Source organism: Argentina silus (genome assembly GCF_951799395.1).
Source record: "Argentina silus genome assembly, chromosome: 8".
Lineage (NCBI taxonomy): Eukaryota > Metazoa > Chordata > Actinopteri > Argentiniformes > Argentinidae > Argentina > Argentina silus.
Genome location: NC_139662.1, coordinates 16,317,268 through 16,337,027, shown reverse-complemented (window position 1 = coordinate 16,337,027; position 19,760 = coordinate 16,317,268). Strand labels below are relative to the sequence as shown.

The 19,760-nt window shown below is 49.8% G+C and overlaps 1 protein-coding gene across 4 annotated transcripts; it reads right to left on the bottom strand.

Moving 5' to 3' along the window:
* Nucleotides 1-22: 22 nt before the first annotated feature.
* usp19 (ubiquitin specific peptidase 19) lies at nucleotides 23-19,312 on the bottom strand. Of its 4 annotated transcripts, none has more exons than XM_083674312.1 (27): nucleotides 19,013-19,312; nucleotides 17,704-18,028; nucleotides 14,339-14,467; nucleotides 14,057-14,193; nucleotides 13,297-13,809; nucleotides 12,746-13,192; nucleotides 12,447-12,534; nucleotides 11,989-12,145; nucleotides 11,661-11,732; nucleotides 11,232-11,347; nucleotides 10,709-10,929; nucleotides 10,389-10,581; nucleotides 9,631-9,764; nucleotides 9,185-9,349; nucleotides 8,961-9,071; nucleotides 8,669-8,779; nucleotides 8,420-8,521; nucleotides 7,950-8,090; nucleotides 7,391-7,509; nucleotides 7,091-7,234; nucleotides 6,496-6,785; nucleotides 6,004-6,114; nucleotides 5,555-5,771; nucleotides 5,234-5,386; nucleotides 4,800-4,966; nucleotides 4,464-4,639; nucleotides 23-1,218 (listed from the first exon to the last, which is right to left on the bottom strand). In XM_083674312.1, the coding sequence occupies exons 2-27, from the start codon at nucleotides 17,864-17,866 to the stop codon at nucleotides 1,078-1,080; spliced, it is 4,518 nt and encodes a 1,505-aa protein (XP_083530438.1). In that variant the 5' UTR covers nucleotides 17,867-18,028; nucleotides 19,013-19,312; the 3' UTR covers nucleotides 23-1,077. The 4 variants fall into 4 exon arrangements, with proteins under 4 accessions (XP_083530438.1, XP_083530440.1, XP_083530441.1 ...); XM_083674314.1 differs by having other exon boundaries at nucleotides 9,191-9,349; XM_083674315.1 differs by having other exon boundaries at nucleotides 10,709-10,923.
* Nucleotides 19,313-19,760: the final 448 nt, after the last annotated feature.

The window sequence follows — 19,760 nt, the reverse complement described above, 5'->3', positions numbered from 1 at the left end:
TTTAATAAAAACGTACCCAAGCTCATCTCTGCCAGGAAACTTTATTGAAGTCACTACTGAATCAGAGTCTCGTATAGAAACAACATGTCATCTCAGCACTTCTCAAAAAGGCTTTTATTTATATTAACCATTTATATCGTATTCACAGCAGCATTCCCCACTGTATATATGCAGTCCAATATGAAGGTAGGAGGGGAGCGGGAGAAAGGCTGAACAACACAGTCCACTCAAACAGAGATAAAGACCTAGCAGAATGGAGGAAACTGCATTCTAGGACTACAGGGGTGTATCACAGGGAGGTTGCTGGGGGTAGAAATCGGAGGACGTGCTCATTACTAGTCCTCATTCCAAGCCCGTCCTCCGATGTCTACCTCCACCAGCCTCCCCTGGTGTATTAACATGCACATTTCAGAACAAGCCTTCATCTCGCCAACAGTCCCATTCCACAGGGCGGAGAACTTAACAAGTTTAAAAAAAACAAAACACAAAAAAACAAAAAGGAAAGAAACCAAATCAAGGTGGGCTATGAAAGAAGCAGACAGTCTAAGCATGTCCTCTGCATTAAAAAACAAAAACAAACGTAATCATTTCTGCACCCATCACACTTTATACATCAATGGCTACAATTTCAATCCAGATTACAGATCATCCAACACAGATCACTAAACACATTCACACGCACACACGCACGCACACACACACAAGCTCAAAACAGAGTTTGACAGTTATCTTCCCTGTGACCCAGAGCACCAGCAGGGATGAAAGAGTTAAATAAAGGGTCAGAGGTGTTTTATACAAAAACAAAAGGTGCATTTGAGAGCGGTAGGCAGGGGCCATCCCCATCACTATCGACAGAACAGGCAGGGGCCCCAGAGTACAATGAACTGCACCCAGGGGGGCTCAGGGGCAATGGGAGTGTGTAGGCTCCTCTGTGTGTGTGTGTGTGTGTGTGTGTGTGTGTGTGTGTTGTGTGTGTGTGTACATGGGTCTATGTGCAGGTCATTCCCAGGTCCACAGCACCATAATAATCATAATCATCCTCCCCTGCTGGAGCCTTCCTCCTTCCCCGGCCACGTCTTAGTCCACCTCCTCCATGTTGCTGTACGACGTGGCGGAACACTCTCCTGAGGGGCCGAACAGGTCAGGGGTCACCTCCTGGGGCAGCGGCGGGGGTCCTTCAGGGTCCAGGTCTGTCCCGTACAGTGCCTGGCTAGAAGCCTGTAAAATAAACCAGCGTTATAATACATCATGCTGTACAGTGTAGCTGCTGTAATGTTGGTTACACAACCCTCTACCTGCCAGGTAGGCCACACCAGACGACCCTCTACCTGCCAGGTAGGCCACACTTGTGTTAACGACCTTCTACCTGCCAGGTAGGCCACACCTGTGTTAACGACCTTCTACCTGCCAGGTAGGCCACACCTGTGTTAACGACCTTCTACCTGCCAGGTAGGCCACACCTGTGTTAACAACCCTCTACCTAAACAAAACAGAAGAAACTAAACAACAACGACAACAACTTAGAACACATCTCTATCAGTTTCCAACAGCAGGGCAGTTAACATCTGAATGTCTACAGTCAAGTAATGCAGAGATCAACTGACAGAAAAATAACATTCATTACTAGAATATGAGATTGACAGTTTATTTAAAAAAGCGTTACAACGTTGTGTTGATCAGAGCAGCATGAAGGTGGAGGTTATTGCAAGGAAACAACCGTTTCCCACTTATTTTAAATACAGCAAAAGCAGCTAATTCATTGACAAAGTGACGGTAAGATTACAGTTGTGGCTCATACAATGGGAGTTTCGTTAATATTTCATAAAAAAATCTTAAAACAATTTCTATACAGTATAAACAAGCAAGTTTAGATTATTTCTACTATACATTATTTCTACTAAACATACAGTTGATGTTGACATAAGAGTGGTATGCCTTTACAGTGTAAAACAACGTGCAGCTCAGCCATACAGGTAATCTAAGACTAGATCATTACACAGGTCCTAGTTATACCTGTGTAAAATACATATACACACACACACACACACACACACACACACATGATGGACTTCAATTGCTGCATACCTTCATGATTGCATAGGCCTAGGACAATGTGTTTGAGGCAGAACAGACTCCACCTTCAAGAGGATTGGTCTGAGCTCATCACTGCACACTCATTCATCTCCACATAACTGCTAGTCGGCTTTTGCAACAGATAGTTTCTGTGCAGCGCGTTGCTCAGACCGATCCTCTCAAACATGGAGAGACGTACTCATACAGACATACAATGAGTGACAGCCTGCCTGCAGGAAAGAGAGGACAGAACACTGATATCCCTGAGACTGGTTACAATGCTCCTGAGACTGGTGACAAACCACAGCACTGGGTCAGGACCAGGACAACAGAACTGGGTCAGGGTCAGGACCGACCAGGACATGGCTAAGCTTAATTAACAACTAAAATACATCACATCAGGGCTGGGCCATACATAGTCCATGTATACATACATACATACATACATACATACATACATATCAGATAACCATTTAAAAGGTGGACGGTATCTCCTTCCCTTTGTCCTAGACTCCTCTATGTCTTAGACTCTCTCCTGAGTTCATACCAGACATCAGTGTACTTCAGAGTGTGTACAGGCTAGAGGATGTTACATCATACCGGACTGTTCTTACTGTATATAATGTGTGTATTTTATTCTATTATTCTATTGTCACTTTATTTTGTTGATGTTGTTTGTGAAGTGAGCTGCTGTAACGCCTTAATTTCCCGTCGGGGTTCAACAAGGTACGTATTGATCTATCTATCTATCTATCTATCTATCTATCTATCTATCCATCCATCCATCCATCCATCCATCTATCTATCGACTTCAGTGATGGATAAGTGGCCCCTAGTGGGCAGGTCTAGCTAAGACAACCGAGGGGAGAATGTGTCAGGCCTGTTGGCCTGCCTGGTGCCTAGAAAAAGGCCTAGAATAGTCCTTTATAGGGTCATACGTGATGATTTAAATAGTTGAAACAAATAGTAAATAGTAAAAACAAGCTTACAGTATTAATTAGTTCATATATAGTTTTAGTTAACAACTAATCTCATTCAGATATCCATGAAAAAGCATCTCTCTCGGACAGGAGATATAATCTGGTAGTGAAACCACAGCTGTGAGGTTCCAGAGTTAGAAGATAGAAGATTCTACAATATGCGCCACCTAGAGGCTGTAGAGAGGACTACACACTGGCATGGACGTCTCATATGTGCAGTCAACCTTTTAGTATCTATGAAGCATGCAATGAAGGCGCGTGTGTGTGTGTGTGTCAGCCCTAGTGGGCTCTATGGAGCAGGGGGTAGAGCAGGTTAAGGAATAGTGCTAGCAGAGCAGCCAGCGTTCCCAGGACAAAATATCGGACACAGTCGTCATCGGAATGCTCCGAGATCCTGTGGCGGGGTCTGCGTGGCGCCTGCCCCTCCACCCCCTCCTCTTCCTCCTCCCTCCTCATCTTCGCTCTTCTCCGCAGCCGGGTGCGGAACAGGCCGCCAGGGCCTTCGTGAGGCCCCTCCTCTTCCTCCTCCAGTTCCTGCCATATGAGAGACGCCTGCGATTTGCGGAAACCTGTGTCAGCTTCTGGGAAAGGTTCTAGAACACTCTCTAGAACCCTAACCCTAGAACCCCCACCCTCTCCCATCCTCTCTTCTCCACTCTAATCCAGTGATAGAGGGTAGACGGAGGCTTGTTATCTTCATTCAGGTACATACTGTACAGCTACATTAGCTAACTATGACATCATGTCCCATACACAGCATAGCTGTGGCAGAGAGTAGACAGACAAGTAGAGCGCCCCACATAATTGTTTTGACGTTCATAAATGGTTACCTAATCAAATCACAAAAGGTTTCTGAACACAGATAGCACTCCCACCCACATTAGGACATCAACCATAATACGAGAATGCGTCATCATCATCAAGAACCACCACATGAACCACACTACACAGTTCCCTCTCCAAACCCTAACCCCTGATATCACACTACCAGCAGCAGCCAATCACTGAGCACTTCATGAGTGTTGCTATAGGTCACTGTATGTCCCTCAGGACTATGGGGTGTAGTCACTATCTGGCCACGCTGGAAGGGACGGAGGTAAACAAGGCTCTATCAGGCCACGCTGGGAGGGACGGAGGTAAACAAGGCTCTTTAAAATTACAATAAAATGATTTGAGCACTGAACCTCATCTTAATCCTTACTCCTAAACCTAAACCAAGGACATACAGTTCAAATAATCATCCAGAATCATCCAGTGTATTAGATTTAGCCTCAGTGTGCTAGCAGCACGGCGGTCTAGTGACCGCTGAGAGTGCATCCCTGGCAGCATGGCCGTCTAGTGACCACCTGAGAGTGTCCCTAGCAGCCTGGCTGTCTAGTGACCACCACTGAGAGAGAGTGGCACCCTCACCTGGTTGGCTGTGGCTCCTGCAGCGGTGGGAGACTCCGCCCCCAGCGGGCCCAGAGAGTGGGGCAGTTGCTCCACGGGGGAGTTGCGGCGGCGATAGAACAGGACGTAGGCGTAGCGCGTCACCACCTGACTCTCCTCTACGGTGGTCACCGTACTGTCATCAAACAACCGCCAGCCTGGGAACGAACACACACACGCAGTCAGGTCAGTGATCTTACGGGATATGAACAGTATTATAAACAGAACAGAGGAAATCTTGACCACTCAGAGAGGCAGACAGAGAGGCAGACAGAGAGGCAGACAGAGAGGCAGACAGAGAGACAGACAGCTACTGACCGACGTCACTGCGCTGGCTGTTCTTGTCGCTGGGCAGGCGGGCGTAGGCGGTGTAGTGGCCTCCGATCATGCCCCCGTAGTGGTTGATAACGGCGTATAGGTCGTACACCGGAGCCTGCTGCATGTCCTCCTTCTGGCCAATGCAAAACTTACTCAGGTCCAGGTTCCTACAACAACAACAACACACTCACATCAGACCTGGGGGGGCGGGGGTGTGTGTATGTGTGGTGTGACAGGGTAGTCGACCATGTCGTTGAATCGACAAAAAACATTACAGTTGGTTGTTCTGGTGCCGCTCTGGCAAATTAGTTGATTATATGATGTACTGATTTCTGTATTTAACTGTGTTGTTTTGTAAAGTGTGTGTGTGTGTGTGTATGTATCTATGTATGTATGTATGTATGTATGTATGTATGTATGTGTGGTGTGTGTACCTGACGGGGAAGTCCACCATGTCGTTGATCTTGTCTCTCCAGATGAAGCTCCTGAAGGAGAAGCGTTTGAGCTGGATGATGAGAACGTTGGGCAGGCGCCATAGCAACAGCTGCTTCGAGGCCTCTCTGTGCTGCTGGCACTTAGGACAGTACCTGGACCAGACGAGACAAGTTAGTAGGGAATACTCATATATACACGCGCTCGTGCAGGTCTGTGTGTGTGTGCGTGTATAGGTGCAGGTGTGTGTGTGTGTGTGTGTCAGTATGTGTGTGCGTATTGGTGTGTGTATATAGGTGTGTGTGTGTGTGTGTAGCCCCTACCAGGCCTCCTCGGGGGCCAGGACCTCAGGCTTGGTGAAGAGGTTGAGGCACTGCTCCAGGGTGAAGTGTCCGGCCCTGGCCGTCTCGCTGGCCGACCCCGGGTCCTCGTCGTACTCCAGCTCCTTGGACCGGACCAGAACGTACTCCTTCACACGCTCGTTGTTCTTCCACACCAGCTCCAGAGTGGCGTCCTCTGGGACCTCCAGCACAGCCTCCTCTAGGGTTGGGGTTAGAGAGAGAGAGAGAGAGAGATTAGTCATTAGTCAAACAGATTGAGTACACAGAGTTCATTTGTTGGCGCATGACAGAGACTTCAATTTACATTTTTAAAATGGGGGGGGAGGAGACTCCAGGGTTGGAGGTCAGATTAGGCTAGGGGTCAGTATACACTAGAGGTCACTAGAAGTCAGAGTAGACTAGAGGTCAGTGTAGACTAGAGGTGTTCTCACCTTTCTCCTCCAGTTTCTGCTCCTTGCTGTTGGCGTCCAGGAGGGAGATGTAGAACTGAGGGGCGTGGCCGGACGCCGACTCTGACGGCTGCTGGTACCCCGTTACTGCAGCTACACGCGCACACACGATTAAAAAGAAACAAAACGTATAATTAATATTACATAATACAAAATTCACCCTCCACACTAATTGGTTTTCCCTCAGACAGTGATGTAGGTCTGTTGTATCATCGTGGCTACCTCCCATAGTATACACTACGATCAAATCTAATGTACTTGTATGGCACTTTTTACAACAAGACAATTGTCTCAAAGTACTTTACAACAAGAACAATACTTATATACTAATATAATAAGAACATAAACAATAAATACAATACAAATATGAACTAACACTGAACCATAGACCTCCAAACAGCAAGCCATGTTAAAGACTCCCAGAGCCCCCTTAGAGGGGAGAACATAGGGCACAGTGGCAAGGAACATGGTTACCTTCTGGCCTCACTGCCTTCTCACACGACGTCTCCTTCTCTGCCTGGGGGTCCAGGGAGGAGAGGGCGTCAGGGCCCCTGGCGGGGTGGGCCGAGGCCTGGGCTGGTGTCTCAGCTGGACCCCCTTGCTCAGAGTCTCCGGCCCCCCCACCCACGGCCTCCATCCCCAGACCTGGCACTACACCCTCGGGGGTCCCCGCTGGCATGGAGGGGAGGTCACCTCGACCCTGGGGGGTCTCTGGAGACGTCCGGCCTGACTGGAACGGAGGCTGAAACACATTGACAGAATATCTGCAGGCAGAGCGGGAGGGAGGGAGGGAGGAGGGGAAGGAGAGGAGGGTGAGAACATAGTTATAGAACCAACGCACCAAGACAATGGCAATTTGGCACATACACCAAATATGGTTGACACGGCAGATACATTCATAAAGACCATGTTCCTCGTATAATCATATGTATGAGACTACAGATCACCATCCTACCTGGAGTCTGTGAATGAAACTACAGACCACCATCCTACCTGGAGTATGTCAATGAGACTACAGACCACCATCCTACCTGGAGTATGTCAATGAGACTACAGACCACCATCCTACCTGGAGTATCCCTCCAGCAGCTGAGACAGGCGGGCGTAGGTGAGGCGGGACTCTGGGACACTGACCAGGAAGGGCAGGCCCACGTTCTCCATGTTGGGTCGACACAGAACCTTGTGATTGGGCCAGTGGTTCTTCTGACACGCCCTGGAGGGAGGGGCAAATAGAGACGATGTGGATGAAGACTGGGAGACATTGGAGCGAGCTAACATTGCTTGGTTAGACTCACTGGTTGCAGCTAGCTAGCATTGCTTGGTTAGACTCACTGGTTGCAGCTAGCTAGCATTGCTTGGTTAGACTCACTGGTTGCAGTAGCCCACTTTGTAGCAGCGAGTACAGCGCTTCAGTTTGTCCTCCTCAGAGACAGGAGGCTTCAGACACGCAGCACACTTAGAAATAGGAATACTGGGGACCTGGGGTCTCTGGAGAGGGGGAGGGATGGATGGATAGATGGAGGGAGAGAGAGAATGAAAGAGGTTAACACAGATAGACACGGTAGGTACGGTTATTTTGCTCTTTCGATAGGTATTACTGTTAGCACATTGATGTATGGTTTAGCTAGGTTAGGCTACCATACCTGTTGTATAGTTTAGCTAGGTTAGGCTACCATACCTGTTGTATAGTTTAGCTAGGTTAGGCTACCATACCTGTTGTATAGTTTAGCTAGGTTAGGCTACCATACCTGTTGTATAGTTTAGCTAAGCTAGGCTACCATACCTGTTGTGTAGCTAGGCTACCATACCTGTTGTGTAGCTAGGCTAGGCTAAGCTAGGCTACCATACCTGCTGTATGATTTAGCTAGGCTAGGCTACCAGACCTGCAGTATGGTTTAGCTAGGCTAGGTTAAGCTAGGCTACCATACCTGTTGTACTCGTAGCAGCACCACCCTCTCCTTGGCCAGCTCTTTAGACAGCACCTCGAAGCAGAAGAGCATGTCGGAGGAGGAGATGGTGTCCAGGGAGTGGGAGGGCAGGAAGACGCGGTGGAAACGACTCTTCACCACCTGGCAGGACAGGACAAAGAAAATGGGTGAAATTCAACAACAATAGAAGAGAAGTGAACCCCTCCAGATCAGCTGTGGGTATCCTAACCCCCTTCAGAACTGTACCAGGTGAGCTGCGTGTCAGAACAGACTACCAGGTGAGCTGCGTGTCAGAACAGACTACCAGGTGAGCTGCGTGTCAGAACAGACTACCAGGTGAGCTGCGTGTCAGAACAGACTACCAGGTGAGCTGCGTGTCAGAACAGACTACCAGGTGAGCTGCGTGTCAGAACAGACTACCAGGTGAGCTGTGGGTCGGGTCAGTACCAAGTGACTTGTGGTTCTCCTACCTCGGTCAGTCTCAAATTCTCTGCTTTGATCCTCACACTCCTGGAAATGGACTCCAGAACCTCCGCCGTGCTGGAGTTCTCCTTACTGACGCTCACCAGGAACTAACGCGCACACACGCACACACACACGCGCACACACACACACACACACACACACACACAGGGATTAGTACAATACATCATAGACTCCTCCCTCCTCCTACCTGTGACCCCTCCCACCTGACCCCTCCTACCTTTGACTCCACCTACCTTGATGGGTTTCTTGTGGGGTTCTTTAGCAAAGAAGAAGACGGTGAGGACCTTCTGTTTCTGGGGCAGGGGCACGGGCAGGTAGAGGAACGGGTCAAAGGTGATGGACACCTGCAGGGGAAGGAGGAGAGAGGAGAGGAGGAGAAGAGGAGACTGTTAGTACAACAACACAATAGGACAGGAGGGAGCTCTCACATAGCTTGGTATTGAGGGCTGGATAAACCCTGATGGTAGTGCTGTGAAGCTTCTGGGACCCTTCCCCCAGAGCAGAAGCAGTGTTCAGCCCAGCTACCTTGGAGCACACGGGGCAGACCAGCTTGGACTTGTACTGGCCCTGGAACAGGTCCACGATGAACGAGTCGTTACGCATCTTGTGCCTCTGCCACGCCTCCTCCGCCACCACCTAAGACGATACACACGTTATTTCCCTGAAATCTTTCAGTGGGGAGGGAGACAAGACAGATAGAGTAGTCTTGAAATGACTGTGCTGCCACACCCACTCCCAAACCCACACACCCACACCTCGTCCAGCCGTCCGTCCGAGTCGACGGTCTCTGTGTAGGGTTTGTTCTGGATGCGGTTCAGGTCCTCATGGAGGCCGTCCAATAGGAAGGCCATGAACTCCTGTGCATCATGCTGGGCATAGCCTGTGAACTGGCTGGCCTTGCTGGCCACGATCGCCTGGGGACACACAGACAGACAGGCAGACAGACAGACGGTTAAACTAGCTGGTTTGTCTCTAGTTGGTCCACAGTGGTATGGTACAGGCTGGAGGGTGGAGGTGGTGGTGTGGGTGGGTGGAGGTAGAGGGTGGAAAGAGTGGTAGAGGGGGTAGAGGGTGGAGGAGGTAGAGGGTGGAGGAGGTAGGCAGTGGAGGAGGTAGAGGGTGTAAAGAGTGGTGGAGGTAGAGGATAGAGGAAGTAGAGGGATGTGTAGGGGTATTGTGTGGTGTGTATTCTCACCTTGAGTTTGGAGGGCTGGAAGGCGTGGTGGGTGCCCTTCCAGAGAGCCCTGAGCAGCACAGCGAAGCCTATGGCCAGCCTGCCCCCAGTCCCCAGGGGGTTGTTACAGTTGATCTCTCTCTCAAACTCTCGGTCTGCAGGAGGGACAGACGCACACAGACACAGACACAAACAGATGGTAGAGGGGGGTTAAGGTAGATGGTAGAGAGTGGAAGTGGGGTGGAGGTAAAGGCATGTAAATGTCTATTAGAACAGTCATGTAAATGTATGTAAATGTCTATTAGAACAGTCATGTAAATGTCCTCTATTAAACCCATGACTTTACCCCCAGCACACCTACAGAATGGACACAGTCACTTTAACAACACCTCTTACACCAACGGCACAGTGCAATAATAATGACATTCCACTGAACCACTTTACTTTTTTACTCTACGATTTATACTGCAATTGTGTCATGTCTATTGTCTTGTGTCCCCAACAATCGTCACTGTCCAACTGTCTCACTTATATTGTACTATGTCACTTATTGTCTTGTCCTTACCTCATTGCACAACTGTGTATTTGTATTGCTTGTATTTTGTATGCTGCATTGTCAAGGAACCGAGCCCAAGAATTTTACTCCCTGCACTCGTGTATGAGACGTAACAAATAAACTTGAAACTTGAAACTATTAAAACAGTCATAAGAAGAGTCATGTAGATGTCATCTATAAGAACAGTCATGTACTGTAAATGGCGTCTAGATGGCCGACTGACCGTGGAAATAGTCCCTGAGCTCTCTGGTGTTGGACAGCGATTGGATGACGCTGTTCATGAAGCAGGTGTTGCCCAGGTTGACCAATCCCGTGAAGCCTGGCAGACACACCTTCTTCTCCTCCTCTTCCTCAGGGCGATCATTGCCGCTATGAGGCCCGTGGGTCATGGGCTGGACCATACAGGTGGGCTTGGGCTGAGGACACACACACACACACACACACACACATCAAATCCCATCTTTCATTCTTCTCCCATCTCCAACTAACCCTGAATCCTAAATCATCATCTTCTAGCTAGCCCCGTGTGATCCTCCTCCCTACCGTGACGGAGGGCTCCTGTTTGATCTGGACGTGTTCGTTGACAGAGCGGGGTCCTACGGTGTCCAGACCCCCGTCCTCTTTCCGGGGAGGCTTGGGCTTCTCCTCCCCCACGCGGGGAGGCTCCTCCTGGGCAGGCAGGGCGTGCCCACTGACCCCCGCCTGGCTCTTCTCCAGGGAAGACGGCGTAGAGGGCACAGCTACCTTTGCGCCACCCACTGCACCTTGAACAGAGGAGGGGAGCTTGTGGTCAACGGCCAGGGTCAGGGGTCATGGGTAGGTCAGGTTATGGTAGATCATGTACAGAAGAATAGATCACATTGGCACCGTCGGTTCAGATGGTCTTTATTCAACTTGTACAACGCAGAGTACAAACACAGCTACATACATTTAACCTATACCTAGTACTAGTACCTGCAGCTAAAAGCTAACAGACAGGCCTCTAGTATTACCAGTGTGTATATCAGTATGAGGTGTGTGTGTATGTGTGTGTGTGTGGGTGTGTAGTGTGAGTGTGGATATAGACCTTGTATAGCGGGGGCCTCCAGGCCACCCCAGCGCTGGCTGTGTCTCTTCTTCAGGGTGATGTCGAGGCGCAGCGTTGTGAAGGAGTAGCTACACTGCTCTGGCTGGATCAGGTTCCTACAAAACAGGGCAGAGACTGATCACACACACACACACTGGGTAGAGGCTGGTCACACTCACACACACACACACACACACACACATACACACATACACACACACACACATACACACATACACACACACACGGTAGAGGCTGGTCTTTCTCTCTCTCTCTCTCTCACACACACACACACACACACACACACACAGGGCAGAGGCTGGTCACGCACACATGATTTGGGGGGGGGGGGGGGGGGGGGGGGGCAGAATAGGAGATGAAAGGACAGAAGAGAAGAAAGGAGAGGAGAGGAGTTTGACTGAGTCTTACCTGAGTTTGACTTGCCACTTGAAGACAGTGTTAGCTCCGCAGTCTGCATTGCGGCGCAGGAAGTTAGCATCACTGAGAGGGAGGAGTAGAGTTGGCTTGAGAGACGCATACAGATCATTAAAGCTCACCATGAATATGCAACATTGTTCAACAAGTATTTTTCTTGTTGTAAAGCACTTTGTGACATGTAAAAAGTGTGATAGAAATAAAGGTGATTGTTGGATTGCAATTGACCTTGCAACAAGAGCTTCAAGGTTTGTAAAACGGTGACCTCAGCAGTTAGAGGGCAGGGTGGAGGAGCTAGTATGGAGGGTGTGAATTGTGTTACCTGGTCTGGAAGAGGAGGGTGAAGTCTTGTTCTCTGAACAGCACCCTGGCTGTGTCCCTGCAGATGCCCTTCATGTAGACATTCACCACCATCAGGTCTGTGCCCTTCTCATACGAGTCATTCTTCACAAACGACAGGTTTACCATGTGCTCTGGGGCTAAACACAAACCATGGGACAACATTCAGACAACCATACCATATGATACGATGGGCTCTGGGGGTAAACGCAACCATGGGACAATGTTCAGAGAACCTTATGATACGATACCATGGGCTCTAGAGCTCGCCAAATAACAAAATAGCCAGGGGGCGGGGCTACCACCATAGTAAACAGGTACCATACAGGTGTCTAAGGCCAGGGGGCCATCCCTTTAAACATAGTGGACCATCCCTTTACACATAGTGGACCATCCCTTTAAACACAGTCAACCATCCCTTTAAACATAGTGACCCCTGACCTTCCTTCTGCTCCCTCTGCGGAGGCTCCTCCTCTTTGGACTGGTCCCTCTTCTCCTCCTCTGAGCTACTCTGATTGGACAGGGCCTGCTGGGGGAGGAGTCAACACAAGATCAACATTACTGTCCCCGAGGGGGGAGCGTGTCTTCAGTAGGTGTGTAGAGGAGGTCAGCTACACTGTGGCCATTTCATCTCCTCCGTCTTCCACTAACTTCCTACTCAGAACACATTGGAGGACGGAGGAGAGGAACAGAGGGGCCTGTACCTGTCATAGCTGCAGCACCACAGAACCACAACTAACCTTGGTGGTCTCCAGCTGGGTGGCTGTATCTGGGCTTGCCTCCCCTGGTCCTGAGCCTGGGGGCTGGGTAGTGGCGATCCCCGAGTCCCCTGGTCCTGAGCCTGGGGGCTGGGTAGTGGAGGTCCCTGGGTTCCCTGGTCCTGAGCCTGGGGGCTTGGAAGTGGAGGTCCCTGGGTCCCCTGGTCCTGAGCCTGGGGGCTGGGTAGTGGAGGTCCCTGGGTCCCCTGGTGGTGGCTGCTGGTTCAGAGATGTGCCACATTCCGTTGCCCCAGCCCCTGCGTCAGTCCTCCCTGCCTCCACCTCTCCCCTCTCTGTACCAGACAGCCTCCCATTGGTGGAGTCCTCTGGCTGGAGGCGGTCCCCAGCGCTGGGCACGGAGGCTGCTGATAGGCTGTGCACTGCTGGCCCCGGCTTCAGCTCTGGGGCCTGAGCCGGCTTCAACTTCACCTGAAACAATAATGGGTTAAAATCAGCTCAATCTCTCTCTCTCATTCTCTCTCTCTCACACACACACACACACTGTTACCAAGGAAACAGCTAAACAAATCCACCTGAGCTGTGCGGCTGCTGGCTGCCTCAGTTGTGGTCTGTTGCTGGCTGTTGTCTCGGCGATGGGTGCGGTTGTCACCATTGCTGGATGTCTGAGAGTCCCGGACGGCGGGCGTGAGTGCTGGTTTCCCATTGGCTGCGGACTGAGGGCGTGCGTCCCTGATTGGCTGTGACTCAGGGTCCTTGGTGACTATCTTAGAGGGGCGGACGGTGCGTTTGGCACTGGGTTCCAAAGCCGCCTCCACCCCTCTGACAGCAGGTTTGTCCCCCCCCTCTCCCCCCGCCCCTCCCTTCACCCCAGAGTCCGGGATGTCCACTGGTTTGTTCTTCATGGTGCGCTTGACCCCGCGCTCTGCTTTTCCACGCCGCGGCTCCGCGTGGGCCTGAGGGCCAGGTGACTGTGCGGCCATTTTGGGTCTGTCAGCTGTCTCAGTGGCAGGCTTCTCTGTCTTCACCGTAAGCGGTTGCTCTTTACCGTTCTTCACTTCCAGGGCCAGGGACTCCTTTTCTTTCCGCTGCAGCAGACAGACAGACAGAAGACAGACACACACACAGAGCAGACAGACACACACACAGCAGACAAACAGACAGAGTTAGAACAGTCATGCATCAAAGATTCCACTAACCAGAGACAAGTGTGTGTGTGTGTGCATGTGTGTGAGTCAGAAAGAGAGCAGGAATGTGTGTGTGTGTGTCTGTGTGTGTGTGTGTGCGAGAAAGAGCGAGAGTGTGTGTGTGTGTGTGTGTGTGTGTGTGTCTCACCATGAGGGAAGGCCAGGTATGAAAGGGGATTTTCTTGTGCATCACCAGCAGTAGGAAGCTGCCCTTGTCTTTATACTGGACTCTGCTGCATGAACCCTCAATCTCCTCCTGCAGCGCACAGCCCCACACACGGCCGTCTGAAACACACAGCACACTCCTCAACCTGACATTGTGTGTGTGTGTGTGTGTGTGTGTGTGTGTGTGAGAATAAGAGTGTGTGTGTATGATTGTGTGATTGTGTGTGTGTGTGTGTGTATGAGCGAGTGTGATTGTGTGTCTCACCGGGGAAGCGGGCGTGGCAGTGTGTGTCTGTGAAGGTAGTGTTGACATCCTCCACCCTCTGCACCCCATCTCCACAGCGCAGCCTCACCGTCACCTCGTTGGCATTCTGCTTCCAGTCCACAAACACATCTAGAGAAAGACACACACACACACACACACACACACACACACACACACACACACACACAGTCAGACAGACAGGTACACTACACTCAGCAGAACACACATACACACTTTGACATGGTTGGTCAAACAACTACAACTGAACTAGTATGACTGGAAGTTCAAAGAGAGTTCAAGAAGGACACCAATACACCAGGACCAATTCCTGAGATTCAGATTCCTTCAACACACAGACACACACACTAATGAAAATTGTTCAGTCAGCATAACACGAGACACACACACGAAAATTGTTCAGTCAGCATAACACGACACACACAAGGAATACAGTCCACTCAGCACATCACAGGGAGCACCTTGAGAACAGTGATGTGGAAGATGCTGTCCTGAACACTGGCAGGTCACCAGTACCCGGGCTGCATGAGAACCAGCCTACACACACACACACACACACCTGGACCTACAGACAGCCTGTTCCACCAGTCTACAGGACTAGTAGTCTGGTATAGTTGTACAAGACTAGTAGTCTGCTGCCGTTCCACTAGGTTGCACGAAAGGAGAGAGATTTAGACCCTCATGTACACATCCCACAAAGCTACCAAATACATTGATCACAAGATCTCTCTCTCTCCAACACAGCAACAGCCAAAACCCACAACCACAGAAAATAAGACGAGTAACAAACAATCATTTGGCCTCTATACAGCCTGAGAAGAGCAGAGGCAGCAGAGATACAGTACCGGTCTTCATAGTGGAGCCAGACTGAGCAGGGAGGTTTCAAGCCTGGTCATTCTCCCCCGTCAGCGCTGAGCCTCAGATAGCCTGTCTGTCTATACTGGTCTAGGCGACAATAGCTGCTACTACTACCAAGTCAACCTTGTTGTTTTGTCTTACTCCCCCCCTGTCCATATGTCCCTACCTCCCTCTCCCTTCCGCTCTCACACACACCCTCTCTCTCACTCTCACATACCTTCTCTCTACCCCCCTCTCACTCTCTCTCTCCTGCTCTCACACATACCTTCTCTCTACCCCTCTCTCTCCCTCCTGCTCTCACACATACCTTCTCTCTACCCCTCTCTCTCCCTCTCCCTCCCGCGCTCTCTCTCTCTCTCTACCTTCTCACTCCTTCCTCCACTCCACTCCCCACCCCCCCCACAGCTGCTGAGAGAGTGAAAGGTCAGAGGTAACAGCAGATCCTCTCCAGCTCAGCTTGTGTGTTTGTGTGTGTGTGTGTGTGTGTGTCTCACAGCCCCCTGGCCCTGAGCCCAGCCAGAACCCATATCTGCTATCAGATCACTACTACACTACTGCTGTTATGAGCGCAGCACTGGAACCAGATGTCAATAATAACACTGGTCGATCTTTGTCCTTCATTGGTTTTTATCTGATTGGTGCTGCACCAGTACAGTGAGTCAGGGTGTAGCAAGGACAAAGCAGAGCGTAGCCCACTAGAGTGAGGGTGGACTACTAGCGCTGTGAGAGACAACTAGGAAACACAGGCTAGGAAACACCACCATCTAGGAAACATCACCAGCTAGGAAACACCACCATCTAGGAAACACCACCATCTAGGAAACATAACCAGCTAGGAAACACTGGCTAGGAAACAGAACCAGCTAGGAAACACCACTGGCTACAAAACACCACCACCTAGGAAACACCACCGGCTAGGAAACACTGGCTAGGAAATATCACCAGCTAGGAAACACCACCAGCTAGGAAACAGAACTAGCTAGGAAACACCACCAGCTAGGAAAAATCAGCTAGGAAACACCACCAGCTACAAAACATAACCAGCTAGGAAACATTGGCTAGGAAAAAAAAACCAGCTAGGAAACACCACCGGCTAGGAAACATCAGCTAGGAAACACCACCAGCTAGGAAACACCACCAGCGACAAAACACCACCAGTTAGGAAACATAACCAGCTAGGAAACACCACCAGCTAGGAAACACCACCAGCTAGGAAACATAACCAGCTAGGAAACACCACCAGTTAGGAAACATAACCAGCTAGGAAACACCACCAGCTAGGAAACACCACCAGCTAGGAAACACCACCAGCTAGGAAACACCACCAGTTAGGAAACATAACCAGCTAGGAAACACCACCGGCTAGGCAACACCACCGGCTAGGAAACACCAGCTAACACAGACCAGCTAACAGTAGTGTAAGCTAGCCACCGTAGCTAGGGCTCTAGGCTACACACCAACATGACTGGTATGGGGCCATTATCATGACCTCATTCACTCTGAGTTTTCACATCTTAATGCCAAGCAGACATCTTACCTAGGCCTATGTACCATCCCTTCAGTTCATCCTATAGACCAGGTCTTTCACTGTTTTGTACTCGACATCTCTCTGGCATCATATTCTAAGGGTATTTTCTTGGTCAAGGGCTGACAGGAAATGTGATATTTACTGCATCACCATTTCTTCCTCTAAGGATGATCTAAAATCTCTCTCTCTCTCAAACATGAAGGGCTAAGGGCTAACCACTCTACAAGAGACATATTTGGGAATATCAATGTAATGCACATTTCACAAGAGAGTCATCTCAACTGTATATAGAGACAATCAGGAAGTGAATAAGCTGTTATGTAAAAGCCCATTGCACATGCAGCTTCCTCCAGCAGCCAACCATTAGTGATGTCATCTGCAGGTCTGACATTGATACACAGCACAAACTACTGGCCCTGCTTGGCCTCTGCTTGACCGGCCTCTGCTTGGCTGACCTCTAACCGGCTTGCCTCTAACCTGGCCAGCCTCTGCTCTGTCTAACCTTCCCACATTACAACTTAATAATATAATTACAAATTATTTATGCACCTAAGACACCGACATTACTCCCAACAGCTTTACCAGATACACCATGCTCTTCTGCACAGCACAAATAGGCAAAGTAGAAATTGGGGATTTCCATTTTAAAATCAACACAAACCTTGAAGTACCATCCATCCAAACACCACTAGTGGCCAGTATAGAGGCACCATCACATTGTCAGGCGTTTGCAGTGAGATCATGTCACACAAATGCACCAGGCACTACAAGACAAGCTTGACCCAAGTACACACTCCGGCTGTACCAGTAGCACTACCACACAGCCATATAAACCCTGTTGCCTGCCAGGCTGCCACTCATCTCCAGTCATCTATCAAGCCTCCATCCCTTCTATTAGAGTCATCTTGTCGCCAACAGGACTTCCTATAGGCCAAGTCACCTGGTTTAAAGCCTAGTTTACCTTTCTTGGTGTCAGCGTTCGCCCCCGCCGCCGCCCTCTTGGCCTCCCGGCTCTCCTGATTGGCTCTGTCCTTCTGCTTCTTCTTACTGGTGCTGGAGGTGTCATCCCCCCCGCCACCCCGCCGGCCCGAGCCCGGCTCACTGTTGCTGCTGCTGCTCGCCATCCTCAGCCACTTGGTGCTGACAGGCCGCCCGTCTCCGGCCTCGCCGCCTCTGCTGGCGCCGCTGGCGCTGGGGTCTGGTTCTGACGTGTGGCGCTTCCTCCCTGAGCCAGCTATCTTGGCGATGTGACGGGTCAGAACTCTCCCAGAACAGAATCAGGGGGCCTGCGGGGGAACCAGGAAGAGAAGCTAGTTAGAATGCCAGTGTGCTGCTCTCTGCAGACGAACAGTCATGACTTGATGTCTGAGTAGAAACGTTTAGAAAACACAGGGTAAACTACCACTAAAACACACTTAGAAAGCTCCCATTTAACATAAAAAATTCCAGTCGTAGCAGCAAAGGCCCAAGTTACAGCACTTCATTAACACACATATACTGTGACACACACACACACACACACACACACACACACACACACACACACACACACACACACACACACACACACACACACTGCAGCAAGTGTCTTAATAGTTATACAATGTGCGGGCGCTACATGTCATCGTACTCTGATGGGTGTCACGCTTCATGCTGTTTGCCTAATTAAAGTCGTGGCCTCTGTTGACAAACAAAGGTCTTGAAAGATAGCTTGCTAGCTAGCTAGCAAGCTAAAGCCATGGATTGTTCAGCTATGCTAATCACCAACCCGAAGGCAGACCGCAATGTCTTTAGACACATGGCTACACAGCTGTACATTTTCGTTACCGGCAAGATAACACTGGCCAGCAAAGGAGCGTCTTCTTTATCCACAATGGCGTCATCATGTTAATGCGGCGAGGTTTAGATTGCTAGCTAGCAACATGCTAACTTAGCTGTCAAAGTGACAATTGGCCCGTTGAGATGGATATCGACTATAGCTGCACAATAATCAATCTATTCAACATTTAAACAGTGAAAACTATAAATATTATATTATACTGATAGCTAAACCCTGGCCAACGACCATGGTTAGCTAGCTAACGGTTAGCTAGCTGTCATTCGATAAGTAGTTGGCTGTCATTAGCTAGCTAGCAAGTTACGTTGACAGAAGCTTAGCTAGCTGGGGAATTTAGCTAGCTAAGCAAACAATGCATCTTCACAAAGGTCCCCAATGACATGTTGTATAAAACACTTGAAATGAAAATCAACAACTATAACTGATGACTTACAGTGATTGAGCAATTTGGAGATTCGTCTCTCTTTCTTTGACTAGACAATGATCTGCGAGTCTGTTTCACTTCTCAGCCCGGGCCGCTAGCTCTCACAGTGGCACGGCCGCGGGCCGCTGCTCACTCGCATTCGAAACTCGCACTCCGGTGTTAATATTCTCTGGAATGTTATCTTTATCCAGGACCCATCTCGAATAGTTTGTGAATATACGTAACTGATAAAAAGTAAGGTATTAAATGGCCAGAAATGTAACCCCCCTGTAACCTACTTCACCGGCCCTCGCGCAATGACTCGCGCACTTTGTTTAGGAACAAAAACTGACCAAACCGAAATCCACACTGTACATCTAGCTCCGCCCACCGGGTGGAATCCGGTGTTTTTAGGGAGTTCCTATCCAAATGGTTGTCTGGTCTTGGTTGCTTCATTCTCGTCTACAGGTACATAGCCTGATACAGGTGTAAAATACCATGTACTGTTTTACTGTACTTACAACGTCAGAATGCTTGAACAAGGAATTGTCTACTTTTGCTTACAGGTTCGATTAATCCGGAACTTGTCTTCCCTTACTAGTGCTAATTCACTCGTGGAGCTGTGTTGTGCAGACAGGGTTAATGAGCGTTTCAGCCCAGCCGTCCAGGACAGTGTCAAGGTCATATGGTCAGGTGTATCAGGAAGAGGGTGAATTGGCGGGGGACACTTGGTTTTATCGGCTGTGTTCCAAAATGCGTTTTAGCGCTCTACCTAGAG